General features: G+C 51.4%; 1 protein-coding gene across 9 annotated transcripts in view; it reads left to right on the top strand.

The window, feature by feature from the left end:
- Positions 1-17,870, top strand: part of UBE3B (ubiquitin protein ligase E3B) — a 65,654-nt gene extending 47,784 nt beyond the window's left edge. For 4 of the 9 annotated variants that reach the window (XM_033220691.1, XM_033220693.1, XM_033220690.1 and 1 more), the window contains 7 exons: positions 1,064-1,201; positions 1,521-1,586; positions 3,393-3,451; positions 6,881-7,063; positions 7,543-7,654; positions 10,419-10,511; positions 11,562-11,995. In XM_033220691.1, coding sequence (XP_033076582.1) covers positions 1,064-1,201; positions 1,521-1,586; positions 3,393-3,451; positions 6,881-7,063; positions 7,543-7,654; positions 10,419-10,511; positions 11,562-11,753 — 843 coding nt within the window. In that variant the 3' untranslated portion in view covers positions 11,754-11,995. Of the gene's footprint in view, positions 1-1,063; positions 1,202-1,520; positions 1,587-3,392; positions 3,452-6,880; positions 7,064-7,371; positions 7,492-7,542; positions 7,655-7,962; positions 9,382-10,418; positions 10,512-10,766; positions 13,199-16,911 lie in introns of those variants that run through there. The other 5 variants (XM_033220694.1, XM_033220696.1, XR_004439600.1 and 2 more) reach the window with 5 other exon arrangements.
- Positions 17,871-23,366: the final 5,496 nt, after the last annotated feature.

Below are 23,366 nucleotides of genomic sequence, written 5' to 3'. Positions count from 1 at the left end.
ATGGCATGTGTTTTCCTTTAAAGGCGTTGCTGTGATGACACTCAGAAGAGCCTGAGCCACCTGGAAAGCATGGCCTCCTGGCTTTTCTGAATGTCATTTCATTTCCCAGGCCTCGCCTCTGTGTCCTTTCCCTCCCTCACCTCCGACAGTAATTGCAATGGACGAGAGAAGATGGGACCTGCTAGGCCCTCCGTGAGGAGTGGCATGGATTAACTCATTTACCCCTCACGGTCCTCTGACAGGCATCGTCAAGTCCGAGTGACTGTCCCCTCTCAGCCTCTCCAGTCCACATGTCTCTCACCACCCTCCTGCCGCTACCCTGGCACAGTCTGTCAGCGTTTCCCCGGCAGCATGCTACAGCCGTCTGGCTGTGTCTCTGCCTCCTGTCTTCCTCTCGCCAGCCCATTCCCCGCATAAAAGTGCAGCTCTGTCCCGTCTCTGCTCACAGCCCTCTGGACAGAATCCAGCCTGCAGTGAGGCTTATGGGCCCTGCCTGACCTGACCTTGCGTCTGAGGACGTAGCTTCCATTGCTTACGTGCCTTCCATCCCTGGAGCACTCCTGGGGCCTCGTACCAGTGCCTGGCTGGCTACTTTATGCCTCGCTTAGCTGGCTTTTCCTCCCGGAAGCTCCCCAACCCTGCCTTTGGGAGAGAGCTTCTCCTCTGCTCCTCGGGCCCCTGCCCATGCCATGGCTGCTCTGAGAGCTTGGGGGCCTGGTATTGTGCCCGCTCCATCCTCTTCCCTGAGAGGCTGGTGCTGCTCCCCACGGACAGGTGAGACAGCTGAGGGCCCTGGCCTGGCAGCAGCCCAGCTAGGATTTAATCCCTGAGCACTGTAGCTCCAAACCCTGTGTCCTGACCACTCGCTCTGTAATGTCCCCAGGAGGCACTCAATTGTATTTGGTAGAGGATGGGGAGATACTGCTCTCCAGATTGGAAACTTAGGAGGGGCCTGGAAATGCCGATGGCACCCTCGGGCCATGTGTGCACCCTGAGCCACCCCGATCCAAACACTGCATCAGAATCCTGGCCGATCGACAGCTCTGCTTCTCTGCTCTCCCAGGGAATTGTGGTGGACGTGCCATTCGCATCCTTCTTCCTGAGCCAGCTGCTCGGGCACCACCACAGCGTCTTCTATAGCTCAGTGGATGAACTGCCTTCTCTGGACTCCGAGTTCTATAAAAACCTCACCTCCATCAAGGTGAGCGTGGAATGGTGGGTGAGCTAAGCCAAGCACTGGTGTGAACTCACAGCTTTGCAGAGTCCCAGAAGGAGATGGCCTGTCTCTTTTTGCTGTCACTGTAGCTGCTGCAGGCCCCCCACGTCCCGCTGTGGGCAGTCCCACTCAAGGCTGATCCTCACAACCTTCTGCCTCAAAGTCACCAATGACCTTCTTTGCGTCAGGCTGTTCAGCAGCCATGGGTGTTCACAGCAGCAAACTAACACCTCAGGGGAGGGTTAAACCTCTAAGCATGTAGTGTTCCACGGCCCCAACACTTTCCCCTTCTCTGTTACGTTAGCGCTATGACGGGGACATCGCTGACCTGGGCCTGACACTGTCTTACGACGAGGACGTCATGGGTCAGGTAGGTCCGCCCTCTGGCTGAGCTCCTTTTCCACTGCCCCCACGGGTTCCTGAGACCTGCCGTGTTGTTTGTGTTTTCCTCAGAAAGAGCCCCAAACTGAGGCTCTGTCTGGTCCCTCGTCCTCCCCACCCCTCGCCCATCCTCCTCCCATCTTGCCAGGAGAGAGGGCCCCCTCCTTTCCTTCCAGTTGACCTGGCCTTTGAAGCTTCCCGAGGAGACCCTGCTTTCTTCTATCGCATTTTAGGGTAATTCCCCATTTGTAACATGGCTTTTCGTTACCATGGTGAGGATTAGCTGTTACAAATGGAGGATTATGTCTTAGAGAAGGGGAAGATGCCACCCGAGAAGTGCCTCAAGCAGAAGCCTGTGCATGTTCATGGCTTGGCATGCAGAGCAGAGCAGGGAGCAGAGACCCTGGACTCAGGGCCGCAGCACGTCTCCGCCCACGTTTCCTTCTGGCTTTTCTCTGTAGCGGCCTCCACCCCCTCTGATTGTGTCCTGCTGGAGGTCCCTGCATGAGGCTCTGGGAGTGCATGTCCAAGGGCCGCTCGGCAGAAACGGTGCCATGAGCTTCTTAATGCAGAGCCGAATTCTTAGACTCATGCTTGGGCACCTCAGAGAGAACCCCCAGTCTCCCTGAGCCACACTTTCCATATCCATTTGCCAGATGGGAGTCCTGGATGGGCCCAGTCTGTATGCACCGCTGGGAGCCCTGCGTGGCCTGTCCTCCTGAAAGGCCCCTGGGGAGGCTGGCATGTGGCATGTGAAGGCTCAGAGCAGCCTGTGAGGAGGAAACCAAAGTGGAGCTGAGTTAACCTCAAGCTTCGCTAACTCCTCGGACCCAGAACTCTTCTTTGAAGGAAGGAAAGAATGCTGTGTCACAGGATCGTTCTCTACAGAATAGTTCACGGGCAGGGTATTCCTGGAATCGGGAAACCTCAGGCTGGCTGATTCTTAAGGGCCCTTTCAGCTTTAAAGCCCACAGTGCCACCTGAGATGCTGACAGCAGTGGGACTGGGATCACTTGTTCCTTTCTGGATCTGTAGGATTCTAGAATCTTCACAGAATTGCTATTAAGATTGGCTTCAAATGATATGTCCTTTGATTGTTAGGTGATGCTCAGAAGTGTTCCTGAAGTTGAAAGAAGCAGTTGATTTTAGAGTTTATTAAAATAAATCTATAATCAGATGTTGAGGCTTCCTCCTAACATAATTTTCTCTCCCAACGTTAAAGATAATGAAACTTCTAACAAAAAAATTTAGCTCTAATATGAGCAAAAGATGAAAATGCAAGCTGCCTGTAATGCCAGTGCCCACAGCCTGCCCGTGGTAGTGTGTTACCTGCGTCCTTTGAGACTCTTTCCAGAGTCTGTCTCTTTCCAGAAATGATGCCATTCTGTGCATGTTGTTACATCAGTGGCCTTTTTTCACCTTTTTAGTAAATGCACATTTTCATCATATTGTTTAGTACCTGCACAGTATTCCAGGGTATGGATGTACCAGTGTTTATTTAACCATCCTGGTCTGCTCCGAAATGCCAACACATTCCCCTCCATGACATCCCGAAGTCTTAATACAAATGTTTGAACAAGGATTGGGTGAGAAAAAAAAACTTTCATATCGATCATGCAGGGTCTGCTTGTTGATATTTCAGCCTTGACTTTTTATGAGAAAGGATAGTTCCCAAGCATGTGCCATCTTAATTCCATCATTATCATGGATGTTTGCACCAGGCCCTCTCATCTCCGGGAAGCTTTATTTCCCCATTAGAGTCCTCCCTAGTAATTACTCCCATCTTCTCCCCTAGCTTGTTTGCCATGAACTGATTCCTGGAGGGAAGACCATTCCTGTTACAAATGAAAATAAGTGAGTATAGCAATTAGATTTTTAAGGTCACCACTTGAAAAGACTTCATTCTGGCTCTCTGGGCTTATGTTGAGAATTTATTAAGATAGATTGAAGTAGAAAGAGGCCATAAATATAATGGAATTTACCGGTTACAGTTCATAGGCCAGAATTATATTAAATTCAATTTGTGGCTGGGTACAGTGGCTCACGCCTATAATCCCAGCACTTTGGTAGGCTGACGTGGGCAGATTATGAGGTCAAGAGTTCGAGACCAGCCTGATCAACATGGTGAAACCCTGTCTCTATTAAAAATACAGAAATTAGCTGGGTGTGGTGGCGCATGCCTGTAATCCCAGCAACTCAGGAGGTTGAGGCAGGAGAATCGCTTGAACTTGGGAGGTGGAGATTGCAGTGAGCCAAGATCGCACTAGTGCATTCCAGCCTGGGCGACAGAGTGAGACTCTGTCTGAAAAAAATGTATATATTGATTTGCAAAATAAGAATTGACCATTTATTTTTTGCAGTAGCACTTCTAAGGTCAGAGGCACCCAGGCCACAGTGTTCTTAGGAGTTTAATAACGGCCCTAGATGCAGGCAGATGGATTCTGAGCCATTCAGCACGCTGTCCTGAACCCAGAGAGCACAGAGGTAGAAAGACACCTTGGCGAGGAGGGGCAGATCATTTTGGATGATAGCACCTGGCAGTTGTATAAAACAGTGTTCTTGAGAAGACACAGTGGTGAATTCAAATGCTGCAGACGGAGGTCCTTAGACATGGGAATTGGAGAGACTCTGAGGCCCAGCAACTATCATCACAGATAAAGGGCTCTGCAGAATCTATCATAAATGTCATCCTTTTTGGTCCCTAGCAGCAAAAAACTCTCAGTGCACGGTCTCCACCCGGAGACCTATTGTCACCTAATTTAAACAGCAGAGCCTGGCATGAGAGGCAGTCAATTTATCAGTCTCCCGCCGCCAGGCTCAGGTGAGCTTTTGAACTATTAATTGGAGCATCAGTCTCTTTAGTGACAAGTGAGGGCTCAGTCCCACCTGGTGAGTCATTTGAATCAGATGCACGTCACAGTCCAGTGTTCCCAAGCGTCATGTTCCTCTCGGATCAGGTGGTTCGGTCAGTCTGCAAGCTTGGGATTTTTTTATTTAGACTGTCAGAAGCGTCAGGAGAACAGACCCTGTTTTCATAATGATTGAAATACATCGACCTTGCTCCTTGACCACAGGGCATTAGTTTGAAAACTTAGAAGGAACAAAGTACAGGTTGGGAGGGACTGCCTGGGAGAGTAGAGAGAGCCCAGCCAGGGCCAGAGAGAGCAGGGGTGAGTCCTGCCCCTGCCTGCCGTGTAACCTGTAGCCATTCCTTTAGGGGGGTGCTCACAGGGCAATGTATATAAAATACCTTCCTGGGTGTCAGGCTCAGAGGAGGGCTTAAATGACAGCAGTGATGATTACCATCCTCAGATGGGTGACATGTCACACGGATCCTGCCAACCCCCCGAGAGGCCACGCGTTGCCAAGTGTTGCAGCTTGGGGGTGACGGTAGGCAGTCACTCCCTCTTCCCACATAGACACTGGCTGCTAGGTAGAGCGCCCAGAGGAGGTAGGTGGGGCAGGCTGTGCTGGAGGAAAGTCCTGTCCTGCCGGGACCCTCCCGTGTGGGAACTTGTTTCGCAGATGTATAGCATAAAGCCTCAGGTCAGGGCAAGGATGCTCAGTTCTGCATACTAATTCAAAAGGCCTGGCAGTGCCAGTTTCTCCCTCTTTAGGGGTGATACTTGATCTTGCACTTGTTGAGTGTTGGATGTTTCCCATCCTCTCGTCTCTCCTACCTCCTTCTCTCCTTCCTTCCTTCTCACCCCCTTTCTTCTCCTCCCCCTTTCTCAGTAAAGTGGAGCAGCACTCGCCACCTGCCTCACAGAATACCTGGAAGGAGGAGCAATGATAGGAAAATCATATTTGAATGGATTAATGTACAGGTTTGCTGCTGGAAAAAATTTTAATAGGGATATTTTCAAAATCACTAAAGCTTTAGCATTGTAAAACATTTATTTGGACTGTACAAATTTGGAATTGGTGAAAGTAGTACCTGGGCTGGGCTCAAGTTCTTTGCTAGGAAATCAGTGATGCAAGGCTGGGTGCAGTGGCTCACACCTGTAATCCCAGCACTTTGGGAGGCCCAGGCAGGTGGATCATCTGAGATCAGGAGTTGGAGACCAGCCTGGCCAACATGGTGGAACTCCGTCTCCACTAAAAATACAAAAATTAGCTGGGCATGGTGGCGGGCACTGTAATGTCAGCTCAGGAGACTGAGGCAGGAAAATCACTTGAACCCAGGAGGCAGAGGTTGCAGTGAGCCAAGATCGTGCCATTGCACTCCAGCCTGAGCGACAAGAATGAAACTCTGTCTCATAAAAAGAAAAGAAAAGAAAAGTCCAGGCATGTTGGCTTATGCCTATAATCCCAGTACTTTGGGAAGCCGAGGCGGGCAGATCACCTAAGGTCAGGAGTTCGAAACCAGTCTGGTCCAACATGATGAATCCCATCTCTACTAGAAACACAAAAAAATTAACCGGCTGTGGTGGTGGGTGCCTGTAGTCCCAGCTACTTGGGAGGCTGAGGCAGGAGAATCGCTTGAACCCAGGAGGCGGAGGTTGCAGTGAGCCGAGATGGCACCACTGCACTCCAGCTTGGGTGACAGAATGAGACTCCATCTCAAAAAATAAATAAATAGAAAAAAGAAATTAACAATGCTAGCAAGCCTGTTGGAATGTATGTAACCTGTTGAGAGGATTCTGTGCTCTATGCAGTTGTAGTTGAGGGCACTGTGTTCACCAAAGCAGACCCAGAGACCCTCTGCTTGGAACCATTGTAAGTTGCTCTGACTTCCCGGTTGAGTCCACTCCTGGCCCAGCTGTGTGTTTAAAGCATCTACAGTTTCACCTTGCTGTAGCATTAGACTGTTGGTCCAGATTAGCAAGGTTTTGATTCAAGTTATGACATGAAATAATTTTTTATTTTAAAACTTATTAGAGGACTGAATGGTATCTTACTTGATTTATGTCCAGAAGAATGAGATTAAATGAAAGTACCAAAAGCACCCTTTGTTCTAAGAAGGGCCCTCTTCTTACCTGGGGAATGTCTCCTTGTGATTCCCTACACAGTGGGGACTTGAGGTGTGACCTGTGGGTTTTGGGGCAGAGTGAATGATGCAGTGCCCTCGAAGGCTTGATGCGTTCACAGTGGCGCATGGTGTGCAGTTCATGAGTGCTGTCATCATTGTCGCCATTGTCATTGTTCTGATGAAACACTCTGGTACTATTTGTGTTTTTTGTAAAATGGTTCAGAAAAGACTAGACTCATCTTTCAGCCCATTGGTGACAGCCTGCCCCGTCCTGTTAATTGTCATTGTTTTCTCTTCCTTGTTGGCAACAGAATTAGCTACATCCATCTGATGGCACATTTTCGAATGCACACTCAAATAAAAAACCAGACAGCTGCCCTCATTAGCGGATTCCGTTCCATTATCAAACCCGAGTGGATCCGAATGTTCTCAGCTCCTGAACTGCAGCGTCTCATCTCTGGCGACAATGCTGAGATTGATCTGGAAGATTTAAAGTAAGAGGCGGGTAGGGGGAGGGTGAAATTCCTAGGCCTCCCAGAAAACCAGCTGCTCCCTCACTGGGTTCCTTTTAGAAGGCTGTTTCAGGAGCCTGTCTCCAGATCTCCTCCTCCTCCTCCTCCTCCCTGGACTGGCTGAACTGTTTTGGATTAAAAGCTTGACCCTTTGTTTACCTAGAGATTAAGTGGAAGCAGGCCTGAGGACTGGGGATTCTCTGAAGCTCTAGGAGATGGGGTCAGAGGATCTGGGGTTGGCCTCTGCTTAGGAACAGCAGGGCCAGCTCTCAAATTCCCCACCCTTTTAGCTTCCCAGGGAGATGGAGTTATTGAGGCATGAACTTCTGGCTTTAAGAGGAGTTAGTAGTGTTCCCCACGCCTGCCAGAGTGGACCGTGCCAGCTGTCTGCATGACCTGCCTGCCTGTCCGTAAGTGCCCACCCTAGCACGTTGCTGAGCCCAGGTCTGTATTGGTTTCAGGAAGCACACAGTCTACTACGGTGGTTTCCACGGAAGTCACAGAGTCATCATCTGGCTCTGGGATATTCTGGCCTCAGACTTCACGCCGGATGAGAGAGCTATGTTTCTGAAGGTATTTTATTTATTGCCTATGCATGCATGCATGTATTCTCCTAAACCTGGAAGGCCAGGCCAGTTGATGTAATAATTTACACTGGAGAAAATGAAATTATCAGGAGGACCTCAGATGGTTAGCACATCCTATCCCACAGGCAGGCCTCCCGGTAAGCCAAGCAGTAACCAGAGAGGGGCTTGAAGGGCACGGCCGAGCCTCAGGCCCCCTGCACAGGTGGGCATACTTGTTGTGCTCGGCACTCTGTCCTCCCCTTTGCCCATGCTGGCCTTGATAACATCTTTTTTGTTTATTTCCTTTCATTATAGAAGTAAATGACCCTCTGCTTGGAACCTTACCTTAGGAAAATACAGATAAGCAAAATTTTAAACAATTGCTGTTCCTCTAGTATAGAATTGTCAACTCTCTACACTCCTACTCACTGGGGACTATCTCTCTATTTTCTCAGTAGTGTAAGACACATATATACACCCACAGTGTCCCAATAAAACACACACAATTGCTTAGGCTGATATCAAGATGTATTTTTGCAAATAAAGTGGCTGACGTTAACTGGTTCCCTGTAATGGTGTCTGTAAAAGTTATAATGTTCAAAATACTCCCCTAATGCCACTGCATTGTTTTTTGTTACATCGGCAGCATGTAAGTATTTTCTAGGATGCTGGATGGCACACACACTTCTCTGTGTATGTGTTATATGTGTGTATATTTCTCTAAAAATGGGATCCTATCATTTCCCCACCAGCCTTCCTCCTTGAAAGAATATCAGTGAACATCTTGCCATGTTCTGGGGGTAAATTTAATGCCTTGAAATGTTTTCTTTTGGAGGTTTGGGCTTGAACAATCTCATGTGGCCTCATCTGTTGAGGCAACCTGGACAGTGTCACTGGCAATTAAAATGACAGTTGGTTTCTCTCTCCTGGGTGGTCATTCTGAGGAGAGTTTATTCCTGTTGAGGAGGCCCTCATTCAGTCCAGCAGATAACACAGATGCCCCACATCCCCACAGGTCCCCAGGGATTTAGGGCAGGCAGGCAGACAGAATTCCAGAAGTTGATTCTGGGAGAATCAGTTCCGTTTTCCCAGAAGGGCCTCATGGGCAAAGCAGTTTCTGCCGAGCTATAAAACGGCTCACCCTGGCCCCTCCTACAGAGAGAAACCCAGTGTCTCATCACTGTGCAGGTGCCGTCCCACAAAACAGGTGTGTTTGTGTCTTTGGATAACCTGTCACCAAACCTACAGTTCCTTACCATGTGCCTGCCTTTTTGTGCAACTGCAGACAGGCTCCAGAGCCAAGCAGAATAAATGTAACCCCTGCCCAGGAGTGGATGTGACCACGACCACGCTTCTGTTAAATGTAAAGCAAGCAGATCATCCAGGGGTTTCCTGTGTCCTCCGTTCCTCCCCTCTCCCAGGAGCGGGAAAGCTTCCCTCCCTCCTTTGACCCACCTGAATTTGTAGTGGGCAGACCTGAGCCGGCCTAAATTGGGATGTACAGATACTTCTGTGTCTGTCCCCTCATTCTTACAACAGGACTAACCACAGCCCCAACACACAGCATCCATAGAGTGATTGGATGAGGTTGCATTCAGGGAATGCTTGGCGCAGTGTGGAAACACAAAAATGCTTCCTGCATTGATGCTGCTATGGTTTTTTATAAATAAAACATATTGGAATAGGAATAGATCTTGTTAATACTCTTTTTAAAACTTCTTTTGATGCCTGACACACATAAACTGTCTTTGGATGGTCTCAGGAATCTCACAACCATTTATAACAAGACCCAAACCCTCAACTTGTCCCTGAGTTTTGGAGGACAGCTTGATGATGTAAGTGACAAGCCCCTGTATCCCCTAGAGAAGGGAGAACATTCTTGGCTACGGTTAAGTTAAAGTGAACGGTTTCCTGGGACACTTTTCTGTGCAAGTTTATCACTTAGATTTCCAGGCTGGTCAGATGCCTCTCTCCAAGCATGAGCTAGCACATTTAGGGGAATAACGCAGGGGCTGCCACTTGCAGAATGCTGGGAGTTCCCAGGGGGTAGCAGGGAAGTGTGGCTGGCTGCCCACAGGCCCCACTTGGGCTGCCAGCACCTCGGCCTGCTCTGGGGCCTCATTTTTGTCAGTGTGCTGCGAGGTTATTAGTCTCTTGCAGAGGGTCCCCTGGGCCCCAGCACATAGACCACTCTGAAAATCAGCAGGCCTAGGGCTCAGGTGACTGCACCTATGCAATCTCCTCTGCATGACTAAGGGGCCGACAGGATGCCAAGTGCAAGGCCAGCAAGTGGGAGTTTCCCTGGCTCCTTCTGTTCATGCCATGTGCAGCGGGTGTCACCAGCCTCCACCTCACCCTCACCGTCTCCCATGCTCTCGTCACATGATCTCTCTGTGGGAGGGTGTCAGCCGCTTCTCTGTTCCTCTAACAATCCCACAGGAGACCTGCCTCCTGGGGACACCTCACCAGTACCCTGGCTGGGCATTTGTGCTTTTCCTACTCTGCAGTCACATATGCTCTCAGAAGTGGCCAGTCGCATCTGTTGGGTATGGGTTTCATGTGTCTTAGTCCCCGAGAGCAGCACGCTTGAGAGAGATGTACGGCGTGTGCCAGTTTTTGGGCCATATCCACCCCGCCACCCCATACGGCTGGCTAGACAGCAGTTACAGCACGGTAACAGACAGAGCAAATGCATGCTGCACAGCTGCAAGGGCCTGTCCTGGAAGAGCAGGAGCCTGCCCCGTCCCCACTAACCCTGCTTTGTGTTGCAGTTCGTGACCAGCTGCTCCAGGCCCCCACTCCTGGGATTCGCCTACCTCAAGCCTCCCTTCTCCATCCGCTGTGTGGAGGTGTCAGATGATCAGGTACCCCCCACGGGGTGGGTGGGGAAGAGCTGGCCTTGGGCAATGTTCCTTGACTTCCCTCTTGGTGGTTGTCTGCTGTGCCCACCGTGTGGGGCCCTTACCTAGTCCACATCTCAGCAAGGCAGGCAGCTGGACCCCTAAGAACCAAGTGAGGAGGGCCCCACAGTTCTCAGGGCAGGAGAACCAGCCAGCCCCAGAGAGACTACCCACGGACTCAGCCCTCTCTTGGCAGCCTCTTTCTCTTTCCTTTCTCAGGGAAGAGTACCTGGAGTGGGGGTGGGTACATGCTGTTTTTAGTGGCGTCTGGCCTCACCAGGGCTCCTGATCTGAGGCAGCATGGGAGAAGGTGAGTGGGCTCAGGAGGCGGACAGGCGCAAGCTCGAATGCCACTCCTACCCCAGCAGACTCTGCACGTCTAGGCACGCTGCTTCATTTCCTCACTGGCCTAAGGAGAAGGAATGCCATCAGGGTTACCAAGCTCTGTGTGTCCCGAGCCTGGCCCACTGTGGGTGCTCAAATGACAGTCCTACTCCCCATAAAAACCCAGTGGCCGCCTCTGGGTGAAGCTGCCTCTCATGATGCAGTTTGAGCCCCTGATGCCACCTTGTACAGGGAGCTACACAGTCCTTGGCCTCCATGCTGAAGGGAAAGTGGGCCCAAGTCATGGTCTGCCACCGGCCACAGCACCGGTGAGGAGAGAGGAAGTGCATTCAGAAATGTTTGGGCACCTAACAGAGTTTTCACAGCATTCTACTCTTTGACAATTGGTTAACCAGTAATGAGCTGTGAACTGGAAGGCCCCATTTCCAAAAGCTTCCTTAATGCAGGAGCTCCCTGTGCAGGCCCCAGCTAGCAGGGGTTGCTTCTCTGGAAGCCAGTCGTCCTGAGTCTGGGGCTTGACCTCGGGTAGTGGTGCCAGGGCAGTGCCCCGTACTCTGCCCAGCATCCAGGGACTGGCCAGACCCCCTCCCTGGGCTTCCCGGCCTTGGCATCTGCCTGGGCTCCCAAACTAGGCCCTTCCCAATCCAAGGCCATGATGTGTGCCATCAGGACACCGGGGACACCCTGGGTAGTGTCCTTCGGGGCTTCTTCACCATCCGCAAGCGGGAGCCAGGCGGCCGCCTGCCCACCTCCTCCACCTGCTTCAACCTGCTCAAGCTGCCCAACTACAGCAAGAAGAGCGTCCTCCGCGAGAAGCTGCGCTACGCCATCAGCATGAACACGGGCTTCGAACTCTCCTAGCTCCAGCTCTGGCCCTGCCTCCAGGGCTCCTGGGCTGCCAAGGACCTTCAGTTCCCAGAGGCAGTGTGGCCCCTGGGAATGTGACCAACATGCCAGGTGACGTTGGCCCCTAGACCTTCTCAATAGCCATGAGACTCCCTTATGGCCTCAAGAACTTTAGATGCCCACAACAGCACTACACAGCATATCCAGGTGATGCCCAAGGCACAGGGCTGCAGAAAATAAACCTCCAGATTTCCACCGACACGGGTCCATTCTTCCTGGTGATGGCAGAGGGGCTTCTTTTAGCTAGTTTGATCTTTCTGGGAGTCTGTCTTTCCTTAGCCCTCTCAGTGAGCTGTGTATGAACAAGTCCCAGGAATTCCGAGAGTCTAGAGTGGTTTTCGCAGCATGGGTCTGAGTGTACAAAGCCTACTGCGCGTGAGATCCTCTCCTTCCGTTTCTGAAATCTCTTACTCAGGTAAGGCCTCGCCAAGCCTCTATGCACCCAACAAAGTTTCTGCCTCCATGCCGTCCACAGCACCTCTTCCCAGACAACCAGGCCCATCTGCTGCCCAGGGAGGCGCAGGCGCCTGCTAGGGACGCTATGGAGCACCGTGAGTCCAAGGCGCTGTTCCTGCCTTGAAGCCACACACTCCACAGCACGGCCCTCCCACTTCCTGCGTCCTCAGCGGGCTGAGCTGCCAGGGAGCCTTGCTGGACCTGTTCCCGTCCTATGCATTCCCATTGGCATTCTGGTTAGGGAGAAGAAAAACATTGGTCCTTAGCAGCAGCCCGGTATCCAGAATGTGCTGGCTGTTACGCATAGCCTGCTTGTCCCACGGAGGACAGCTGCCTTTGACCCTGCTTGTTTGCCTCGCTGGTTATCTAATGAAGAACAAACACGAACCTAAGGTACCCATCCTGTCTGGGTGGTGGCTTCACTCCAGAGACTGCAAAATCCCAAGAAACTTGGGTCTTGCTGCCCATCCTTCCTCAGCACAGGGAACCCAGAAGCCCGTTGCACTGACAAAGGCTCACACCCTCTGGGTTTGTTTGTTTTTTTTAACTTCATTTCTCTTCCAACCCATTGTGTTCCTCTGCCCTCATTATTTACTTTTGTTGTAAGAACTTTAGCTCCAGGGAACTGAGGCAGAGGCCCTGTTTGTGGTCCGTGTTGACAGCCACCCACCCTCTCCCACCTCATGCTCCTGCACCTGCACCACCAAGATTGATGCCAGATTCGAAGCCAGGAAGGCCCAGTCCCTCCTCTGCTCTCCTCAAAGCTGCAAAACATTTTCCAACAAGAGCTGTCACGGTGGCAGCAAAGCAGGGGCCACTCGTCTTCACAGTCCTTCAGAGAGTTTCAGCTGCATCCTGGTGTCCCACCCAGGTCAGAGCCCCTGGGCTTCTGAAAAACAGTGTGTGCTCTACTTTGATGGAAACATGGCAAGGAATTTAAAGACAGGAGGCCGGGCGCGGTGGCTCAAGCCTGTAATCCCAGCACTTTGGGAGGCCGAGACGGGCGGATCACGAGGTCAGGAGATCGAGACCATCCTGGCTAACACTGTGAAACCCTGTCTCTACTAAAAAATAGAAAAAAATAGCGGGCGAGGTGGCGGGCGCCTGTAGTCCCAGCTACTCGGGAGGCTGAGGCAGGAGAATGGCGGTAAACCCGGGAGGCGGAGCTTGCCGTGAGCTGAGATCCGGCCACTGCACTCCAGGCCGGGCGACAGAGCGAGACTCCGTCTCAAAAAAAAAAAAAAAAAAAAAGACAGGAATGTATTAATATTATTTAAGGTGTGTTAGTAACCTCTGATTCTGTGGACTTGCCATTTTCTTCAAACGCTCGGTTCCTTTGAGGATTTCTTCTGAACATGTGCGCACACGCTGGGCAGGTTTGTGCATACATGCGGGGACCCCAGACGGTCAGCCTGCACAGGGAAGATGGATCCCATCCTGATTTTTATTACCTGAAGGTTGGAGCCAGTGAGGGACTGGGAGAGAGTGATTTATAAGCACCAATATCAACTTCATGTGGATTTTTGACAAGGAGGGGTAGTTTGTAATTTCATTTAATTCTTTTCAGCAGCTAGAAATATTGCACTATCTGAAACACTGAATCTCCTTTTGTAACTGGTGTTCACTGACACCTTGATGGCTCTTGATGGCTCTAAAAAGTTGTAGGATTTTTTGTTTTTGTAGCTAACTTATGGATTGAGATGTGATCAGACGCTTTATTAAATTTGTACTTCAGCATACGATGGCCACGTTCTGCATTTCATTCCGCCATGTGCCTGAACCGTACACGCTTGGTGTCTGGGCTTAGGGAGCATGTAGGCCCCCACAATGGAGCTAAGATGTGGAGGGGCTCAGAGCACATGTCCTTGCCTCCCCAGCCAGAGTTCAGGGTTGTTGACAGTCTGTCCTGTTTGCTTCCAATTGTGTTTCAAGAAGTAACACATTTCAGATGAGCGCCCTCTGTGGGCCCGTCCCTCTCACCCACTTCCCAGAGGTAGCTGTCACCATGGGTTGGGTGTATATCTTTGTAGTCCATGTTTTACACAGTAATATTCTTTTTTTTTTTTTTTAGATGGGGTTTTGCCATGTCACCCAGGCCAGTTTCGAACTCATGGGATCAAGTGATCTGCCCACCTCGGCCTCCCAAAGTGCTAGGATTACACAGGCATGAGCCACCACACCCAGCTAGTAGTAACTTTCAAAAGTGATAAATGTATGTTATACAAACCCAGATAAGTGTCTGGAGTGAAATTTTATAGCTGCTTCTGGGTGTGCCGGGCATTGTTCCCTTAGTGAGGATTGCACTTGCTGTCTCCTCACAGGACACACAGCCCTTCTCACTGCATTCCCCAGCCAGGTTTCCTCGGCAGAAAGCCCCGCACCGGGAGCCCAGGTCAGACCTGCCAGGTGTTTGCCCCACCTTGGTGCTTCTGCCCTGACCCTCGGCAGCTCTGATGTCCCAGTGGCTTCTCGCTGCTCCCCTGGCCTGGGAAGCCCCTGAGGATCAGAGCACAAACTTGGCTTGTCAGGATCCAGTCAAGAAAGAACAAGTCAGATGTCTCAACACACAAGAGGAATTCATGCACGCAGGCATCCTCACAAGGAGCATTCATGCAACTAAAAGAAAAAGCACTGTAACCACCTGCCCCCCCAGAACACACATTGCCAGCCTCCAGTGTGAGGCACACCCACCTAAAACTAAAGCTTTATTCTATGACATTCTGGCTTTTACTTATAAGTTATTACTACAAAGAGAAGGGGTGTCTATAACCAGGAAAAATAAGTGGGTTTTTAAAATTATTTAAATGGAAATATAATTGTAATATGCTGACAGAACTTGCAAGTGCCTAAGAATAATTAGCTGGAACAGAGTTTGAGAAGCGCTAGGGTCCCCTAGTATGATCTCAGAGCTATTGAGAGGATTTGGTGACATAATCCAAGAAAAATGGCTGGCACCTGAGTAAATGTTAATTATGACTCTTATTATTTCTACTACACTTTTGAGACAAGACATAAGCCAGGAAATGGCAAACATGTTTAGCTTCCCAGGCCCATACCCATGGACTGCTGAAAACACATGAAGACACAGTGCAGGAATCAATTAGTAATGTCTGCGAGGAGGAGGGTAGGATGACATGGGGGCCAAATCTTTCCCGTCCTTGGAGAAGCATTTCTCCTTTTCACCCCCTCTCCCTATGAGATCATTTAGGATCTGTGAGCGTGTGGTGGCCCATGGCATGAAGAATCACCTCCTGCCATACTCGCTCTGGAAGCAGCCGTGGTGGGTGGAATGGTGTCCCCCTGAACAATCTGTCCAGGTCCTCACCCACAGAACCTGTGCGTGGGACCTTATTTGGAAATAGGTCTTTGTAGATGTAACGAAGGTAAGGATCACAGGATGAGATCATCCTGGGTCAGGGTGCGCCCTCATCCAAGGACAAGTCCTTCTAAGAGAAGGAGAAACAGGAAGCCCTAGAGGGAAGGCCTTATGGGGGCGGAGGCAGAGATGGGAGTGATACAACCATAGCCAAGCACAAGGGGGCCACCAGAAGCCAGGAGAGGCGGGGCAGGCTTCTCCCCAGAGCCTCCAGAGGGAATGCTGCCTGTGGACACCGTGATTTCAGACTTCTGGCCCCAGAACGGTGGGATGAGAATACATTTCCGCTATTTTAAGCCACCCGGCTTGGGATGTGTTGCAGCAGCCACGGGAAACTAATATAGGAGCCAACGGAATTGTTTTAGAACAGCAATGAGAGTTACCTTCTGACCCGATACTCCATCCCGCCTGGCCCCAGGGCTAAGGAAGAAGGGGAGACTGCATTTATTGGGCACCTATAATTTGCCAGGTGCTTAACAGATGTGACCTCGTTTAATCCTCATGGCATGTAGGAACTATTATCCACTACTTTACAGCTGAGGAAAATGAATCTCCAAGAAGTGAAATGCTGCCTACCCTTAAGTCACTGAGGGTGGGCGTGGTGATCAGAGCTCAAATCCAGGTCCAAGGTCAAGGCCTGTGCCCTTGACCACTAGTCCACATTGCCCTTGTCACTGGCCTGGGTCACTGCTTGGCCTTCTGTGGCCTCTTTGGGAACTGCTGTGTCCACAGCCCCTCCTACCCACGGGATCCTGGCCTGTCTCATTCAGAGCTGACCAGATCCTAAATGATCTCATAGGGTGAGGGGGTGAAAAGGAGAAATGCTTCTTCAAGGACGGGAAAGATTTGGCCTCCGTGTCATTGCGCCCTCCTCCTCGCAGACATTACTAATTGATTCCTGCACTGTGTCTTCATGTGCTTTCAGCAGTCCGTGGGTATGGGCCTGGGAAGCTAAACATGTTTGCCATTTCCTGGCTTATGTCTTATCTCAAAAGTGTAGTAGAAATAATAATAGTCATAATTAACATTTACTCAGGTGCCAGCCACTTTTCTTGGATTATGTCACCAAATCCTCTCAATAGCTCTGAGATCATACTATTAATCCCATCCTCAGGGTGGTGTATGGGTTGAATTCTGTCCCAAAAAAGATGCATCCTAACCCCCACTACCTCAGCATGTGACCTTGTTTGGAAATAGGGTTGTTGCAGATGTAACTAGTTCAGATGAGGTCATATAGGAGTAGGGTGGGCCCCTAATCTGATGTGACTGGTGTCCTTACAGGAAGAGAGGACTCGGCCATGTGAAGACAAAGGCAGAGACTGGAGTGAGGAACTTTCAGCCCAAGGAACACAGGGATTTCCAGCCATCACCCGCAGCCAGGAGAGAGGCTAGGAACAGATTCTCCTTCACAGCCTGGAGAAGAACCAACCCTGTCAATCCCTTGATTTCAGACTTACAGCTTCTAGAATTGTGAGAGAATGAATGTCTGTTGCTTAAGCCCCCGAGTTTATGGTGCTTTGTTCCATCAGTCACAGAAAACTAGTACAGATTTTGAGACCAGACAGATTTGTCACGTACCCAAGGTCACATGCTCAGAAGAGGTCTAACCGGGATTTGAACTTGGGCTGGTGGGCATCACAGGAACCGATAGCTGCTGCTCAGCCCCAGGGGCTGGCTGCCCTGCCCAGGCTAGATACCATGTGGCCAGGCTCCCCACTTTTCAAAAGAAGACACAAATTCCAGTGTCTGTGAAATCTCCAGATTTAAAAATTGTTGGCAAATTGAAAATCTGAAACACCACTGTTCAGGCCTCAGGAAATACAGAGGGGCTGCGCGTGCGCGTGGTTTGTCTGAACACTGCAGATGTGTCAGATGCTGGAGCCAAACAGTCTCCACAGTGCAGAGCTGTGGGTGGAGCCGGACAAGATGATGTTCACTGGAATAATCCATGGACCTGTCACCGGGTGCCAGAAACCAGCCTTATGCAGTCAGGCTCCAGGGGAGTGGCTTGGCACGGGGTCAGCGGACTGGTAACAGCAGGACTCGGCTGAGGCCCTAACGGTTTGGGGTTGCATTAATTGAGGGAGAGTGTCTACAGTGAAGGAGGTAATAGTCCTATTCTGTTCTCTGTGGCTCACACCCTACCTGGAATCGATCCTTTGTTTCTCTCCAGAATCCACACTTTAAGGATGCAGGAGGCTGGGCACAGTGGCTCACGCCTATAATCCCAACACTTTGGGAGGCTGAGGCAGATGGATGACTCGAGGTCAGGAGTTCAAGACCAGCCTGGCCAACATGGTGAAACCTCGTCTCTACTAAAAACACAAAAATTAGGCGGGCATGGTGGCAGGCACCTGTAGTCCCAGCTACTCTGAAGGCTTAAGGCAGGAGAAGGTTGCAGTGAGCTGAGATCGCGCCACTGCACTTCAGCCTGGGTGACAGCTAGATTGTCTTGAAAAAAAAAGGGGGGATACAGGAAAAACTAGCTCATATCCAGAGAGGGTACTATGAGGAGGGCTGGAGCGGGCCTCTCACAGCAAGCCTAGCATTGTACCCAAGACACATGTAGACGATGGGCTACCTGAGATGTTAGCAGCATCCTGAGGGGTTGTCGGCCTCTGTCTTGGAGGGTGCTGGCTTAAGGGTTGAGCCTCAGACTGCAGGGTGTGTTTGGGAAGCAGCTGCCCACAGCTCTGGTCATTAAAGAAAGAAGACAGCGAGCTGGTTCTTCTGGCCCCAGCAATAATGACAGAACGACCTGGAGTATGGTCCCTGCAGCCCTTCCCAGATACAGAGTTCTCATTCTCCAAACGTGGACACCTGGAGGGACATGGCCTTACATAGCCACCAGCAGGCCATGGACGGACATTGCCCAGCCCACGTTGCTGCCACAGGTGGACACTCAGAGCGAGAGAGAGGGAAGATGGGGTGCTGGTGGGAATGGGTGTGGACTGGGATGTTCTGGAGGTGTGGGGGCCTGAGACATCTTGTGAAGTGGGTGGGGGGCGGGGCTCCCTCATGAGGCCGAAGGTGAGCAGGCCTCTGGGTGTTTCAGAAGAACGGCCCTGGCAATGTGCAAGCACAGCTCCAGCAGAGACGCCAAATCAACTGTCAAAACCGAGCCACTGCCACCCCACAAAGCCAGAAAAAGCTTCTGCGTGACAACCTTGGGCGAGTCAGCCCTCAGCCTCTGCATCCCCCACCACAGACCAAGGCTCCCGGACTCCCCCCCGCCCAGCCCATGCACTCCATGTGGTCCCCTCTGTGTGCCTGGATAAATCGGGATCCTTGGGTGTCACCGGGGATTCCTGCCCTGTCACACAGGGTAAGTTACTGGTAATTACTCAGCTGTGAGAGCTCCTGGTCATCAGAGCCTTCAAACAGAAACGCAGGTATTTTTCCCAGCAGACCCTGACCAGCCTCTGTTTTTCTCCATAATGCTGGTCGGCCAGGCACAGCGATCTTGGCAACAGATTTTGCGAAATAAATTTGGTCAGTGGATCCCAGTTAACAAAGTGTTTTTCCATCTGTTACCCACTTCCTCCTGCCTGTGAAGGGGCAGTGCTCTCTCTTCCTTACAGGTGAGGCTCTGAGAGGTGGAGTGACTTACCCAGGGACTCACAGCCAGGATATGAGGAACTGGGATGTAAACCCAAGCCTTTGGCCAGGAAGGTGACCTCACTTATTCACCCACCTTCCCTGATCGTCAGAGGTCTGGACGGGAGCCTCCTGTCTCCCAGAGGGGCTAGTCCCACTGACTGTCCTGACCTGCTCCCATCCCACTAGGGACACTGTCCAGGGGAGGGAGCGCACCCCACTTGGGACTTGGTGTGAAGTCTGCTGGGTGGTTTTGTCACCATTACAGATGGTGCCAGATGAGTCGGGCCCCGCGCAGGAAGCCAGACTGTCAGGGAGTTCAGATTCAGCCAACAAACGGACCCACGGGGCCTACTGTGCCCCAGGCTGGGTGCTGAGTTACAGCTGTGCACACAGTGGACGTGATCCCTGCCCCAAAGAGCTCACTCTCTGGTGGGGAAAGAGTCATAACTAATTCAAGTAGGAGGTGTATGGCCACATCCTGTGATCAGCATCCCTGGCGTCTAGTGCCGTGCTATTCTGATGCCCACTCACGTGGGGAAAGCTGAGGTCAGGAGCTGGTCATTCCCATGCCCAAGGGGTAAGTGGCAGAGCCAGGATTCAAACCCTGGTCTGCCACACTCCAGAGCCCTCGCTCGGTTTGAGCAGGCAGAAGAGGGGTGGAAGAACCTTCTGTTTTGACGAACGGAGGCAAGATGGTGCATTTCCGGGTTTTTCATCACCAACTTTTCCCCGTGTGCGCGAGGATGCAGCTGGCTCCCGGAAGGTGCAGACCAACCAGGCATGCGCCAGGTGATGTCAATCCGAAGAGATCAAGATTTACCTGGTGGCACCTGCGGCGCCTTCCCCCCCACTCCCTGACGCGTCCGTGCCCCGCCTATTGCCCTTCCACTCCTAGAAAAGCCACTCCCGGCAGATGCACGGGGCGGGCTTCCTCAGCCCCTACCTTTGTCGGGACTGCATTAGGAACTCTGCCCGAGAGCTCTACTGGGTGACTCTCTCGGCCTCCTTGCCGGAGGCCAACAGACTTCACCCCCATACCTTTTTCTCTGGAGCTAGATGACCAAGAATAAATTTGCAGTTTTGTTTTTAGCCTTGCCTACTCGCTGGTTCTTTTGTGCTCGCTCTGGTGGTCTTAGAAAAACAAATCACCTTCTAGGCAAAGGGCTCAGCTTGAGCCAAGCCCCAGGGGCTGCTCTGTTCCTTATCTGGAGCCCGCTGCCTCCACTGCGTGTCCCACTTACCCTCCCCGGGGATGCTGGAAACTGACAGACACACCCATTTTGCCAGTGAGTTCCCACAGCATTTTAAAGGACTTCTTCAGGACCCTAGAGCCCTGGTGTCCCCGAGGCTGCAGAGCAACAGCTGCTCCCCAGGCACAGAGTTGAAAGGCAGAGCTGGATTTCAGGGTGCGCTGAGTAAAGGGCCAATCGGTTCCACACTTTAGAAGCTCACCGGGTAGAGGGAGGCTAGAGGAAGTTCAGGAACTCCACCACTTCCTTAGCTCCTCATTCACATCCCGACAGGCTGCAACCTATCTCCCTACCAGCTAAGGCAGAGACGCAAGTGGGACAGAATCAGTGCCCACTCCGAACATGGCTCCTTGGCTGCATCTGGGAACGGGTTCCATTAGGTGGTGTTTGGAGTGTCTCAAACATCTTAAGAGTGACAGTGAACGCACCAGTGCCTCTGCAGCATGGGCCAGAGTTCCTCAGTCTCCCCTCCTGGTTTGCTATCACAGGGACCCTGGTGAATAGTCTGGGTGGCCCATCCCAGCAGGTGTTCAAACTCAAAAGCTGGGTGGCTAGAAACTGCCCGCCTGCACCAAACCACCATCAGAAGTGGTCTTGATCAGCCACGGCAACAGAAGCCAGCTCTGCCTCACTTAGAAAAGAAATGTATTGGCCAATATTGAGGGCTGGAAGCCCAGGCCACAAGCAGAGTGGGAGCCAGGGCAGTTTGGGGGACCTGGGCAGTAGAGCCTGAAGCCAGCCCTCTTCAGGATGCTGTGGGCGTGAATGAACCAGCTCCAGCCAGTAACCCATCCTCGCTCAGTGCACGCAGGGGTCTTTAGGGAAATTCAGAGAAAATTCAGGGATTGAAGTAGACCTGGCAAGGCACTGATGTCATTCATTATTTCATATTCATTTCAATAAATATTTTTGGACCCCTGCTGTGTACACAGCCTGTTCTAGGCACTGCGATTCAATCTCATTTTATTGTTGGTTTTGAGACTGAGTCTCGTTCTGTTGCCCAAGCTGGCAACGTGGCACGATCTTGGCTCACTGCAACTTCTGCCTCCTGGGCTCAGGTGATCCTCCCACCTCAGCCTCCTGGGACTACAGGTGCATGCCACCATGCCTGGCTAACTTTTGTATTTTTTGTAAAGACAAGAGTTTTGCAGTCTTGCTCAGGCTGGTGTCGAACTCCTAGGCTCAAGCAATCCTCCTGCCTCAGCCTCCCAAAGTGCTGGGATTCCAGGTGTGAGCCACCACACCCAGCCGGATTCAGTGTATTTTGAGAGACAGACACCAAAGGAGAAACCAATAAGATCATTTCTGGTGTGTTGAAAATGAGACATATTGGCCGGGCGCGGTGGCTCAAGCCTGTAATCCCAGCACTTTGGGAGGCCGAGACGGGCAGATCACGAGGTCAGGAGATCGAGACCATCCTGGCTAACACGGTGAAACCCCGTCTCTACTAAAAAATACAAAAAACTAGCCGGGCGAGGTGGCGGGCGCCTGTAGTCCCAGCTACTCGGGAGGCTGAGGCAGGAGAATGGCGGTAAACCCGGGAGGCGGAGCTTGCAGTGAGCTGAGAACCGGCCACTGCACTCCAGCCCGGGCGACAGAGCGAGACTCCATCCCAAAAAAAAAAAAAAGAAAAGAAAATGAGACAAATAAAGAACCGCATGGAGATTGTATCCCATGGGAAGAAGTAAATCCTCAGAAAGAAATTGAAGCAATTGGATGGTGGGTCCCCAAACAGCAAATATCCAAAAGGCGTCCTGCCCATTCTGGCCCCGGGGCAGTGATCAGGATTCAGATTCCAGAACTAGACTAGAATTCGAATCTAGCCTCAGCCACTTTCTCATCATGACCTAGAGAAAGCCACTTCATCTCTCCAAGCTTGCAAAATGGGGATGATCACTCTTCCCAGGTTGCTGAGACCAAGCGAGGTCATACGTGCAGTGCCGGCCATGCAGGGATCATCGAGTTCCATCCCGAGAACTCAACCACGTCCTGGGTGCGTGTGCGCACACCCACACACATACAGACACACGCACACGCATGCATGCATGCACGTGGGGCACCCAAGCCGATGCCCGCTCCTCGAGGCTGGGGGCTACGCCTCCCTGACCCTCTGGTGTATTCAATTATAGTTTTAGCCACATTCATTCTTCCCTCCTTCTAGGTAAGATTTATTAAAATACCCAGTCACAGAAATAGCCCTGCTCCCTGACAGCAGCCAACCCACAGCGAAGCCGTGCTTCCTTCAACCCTCCCCCAAACCGCAACACATGCCAAAACCCTATAATAAGTCCTTGCACAGACCCTCTTCCTGAGGCACCCCACGATGCACGTGCTCCCTTGTTGCAACAAGACAATAAATCTGACTTTGTTCGACCACAGGTGTGTTCTTGGTGGTCTTTGGCTGCAGGACACTTTAAACTGTAAACCCAAAAATGTCCCCTGTACAAAATGTTTGCAGCCACCTCAGGGGAGGGGAGCTGGAACTGGTTTGTCACACAGCTGGGAACAGCACCCCAGGGAACAATGCAATCAAAAGGAGGTGGTTTCCGGAGCTGCAGTCCCTAGACTGGGGATGGAGTGGGGGTGCAGGATGTCCCCATTCCTCACCGGCTTTAGTCCTAACTTTTCGTGCTTTAATGTGAAATGTAATTACAGATTCTGAGTTATGGCGGTGAGCTCGTCAGGGCTAATTAATTAGTCACATTTATAAGTATTTGGTTCTCAGAGATCAATGACCGTGATGTGTCACCTGAGAGCTCTAAAAAATCCCCTTCCTGCTAGTTAGTTTCCCTGGGGAGTGGTGGGCTTGGGAGAGCTGCTTTTGTTTGGGGGGCTGGTTGAGAGGGACAGCCTGACCACTCTCAAGCAGTCTGGAGACCATCGCTG

This window comes from Trachypithecus francoisi, unplaced genomic scaffold (genome assembly GCF_009764315.1).
Source record: "Trachypithecus francoisi isolate TF-2019V2 unplaced genomic scaffold, Tfra_2.0 Lachesis_group11, whole genome shotgun sequence".
In the NCBI taxonomy this organism is placed as follows: Eukaryota; Metazoa; Chordata; class Mammalia; order Primates; family Cercopithecidae; genus Trachypithecus; species Trachypithecus francoisi.
The sequence above is the reverse complement of the archived record's forward strand: the minus strand, read 5'-3'. Positions and strand labels throughout refer to the sequence as shown.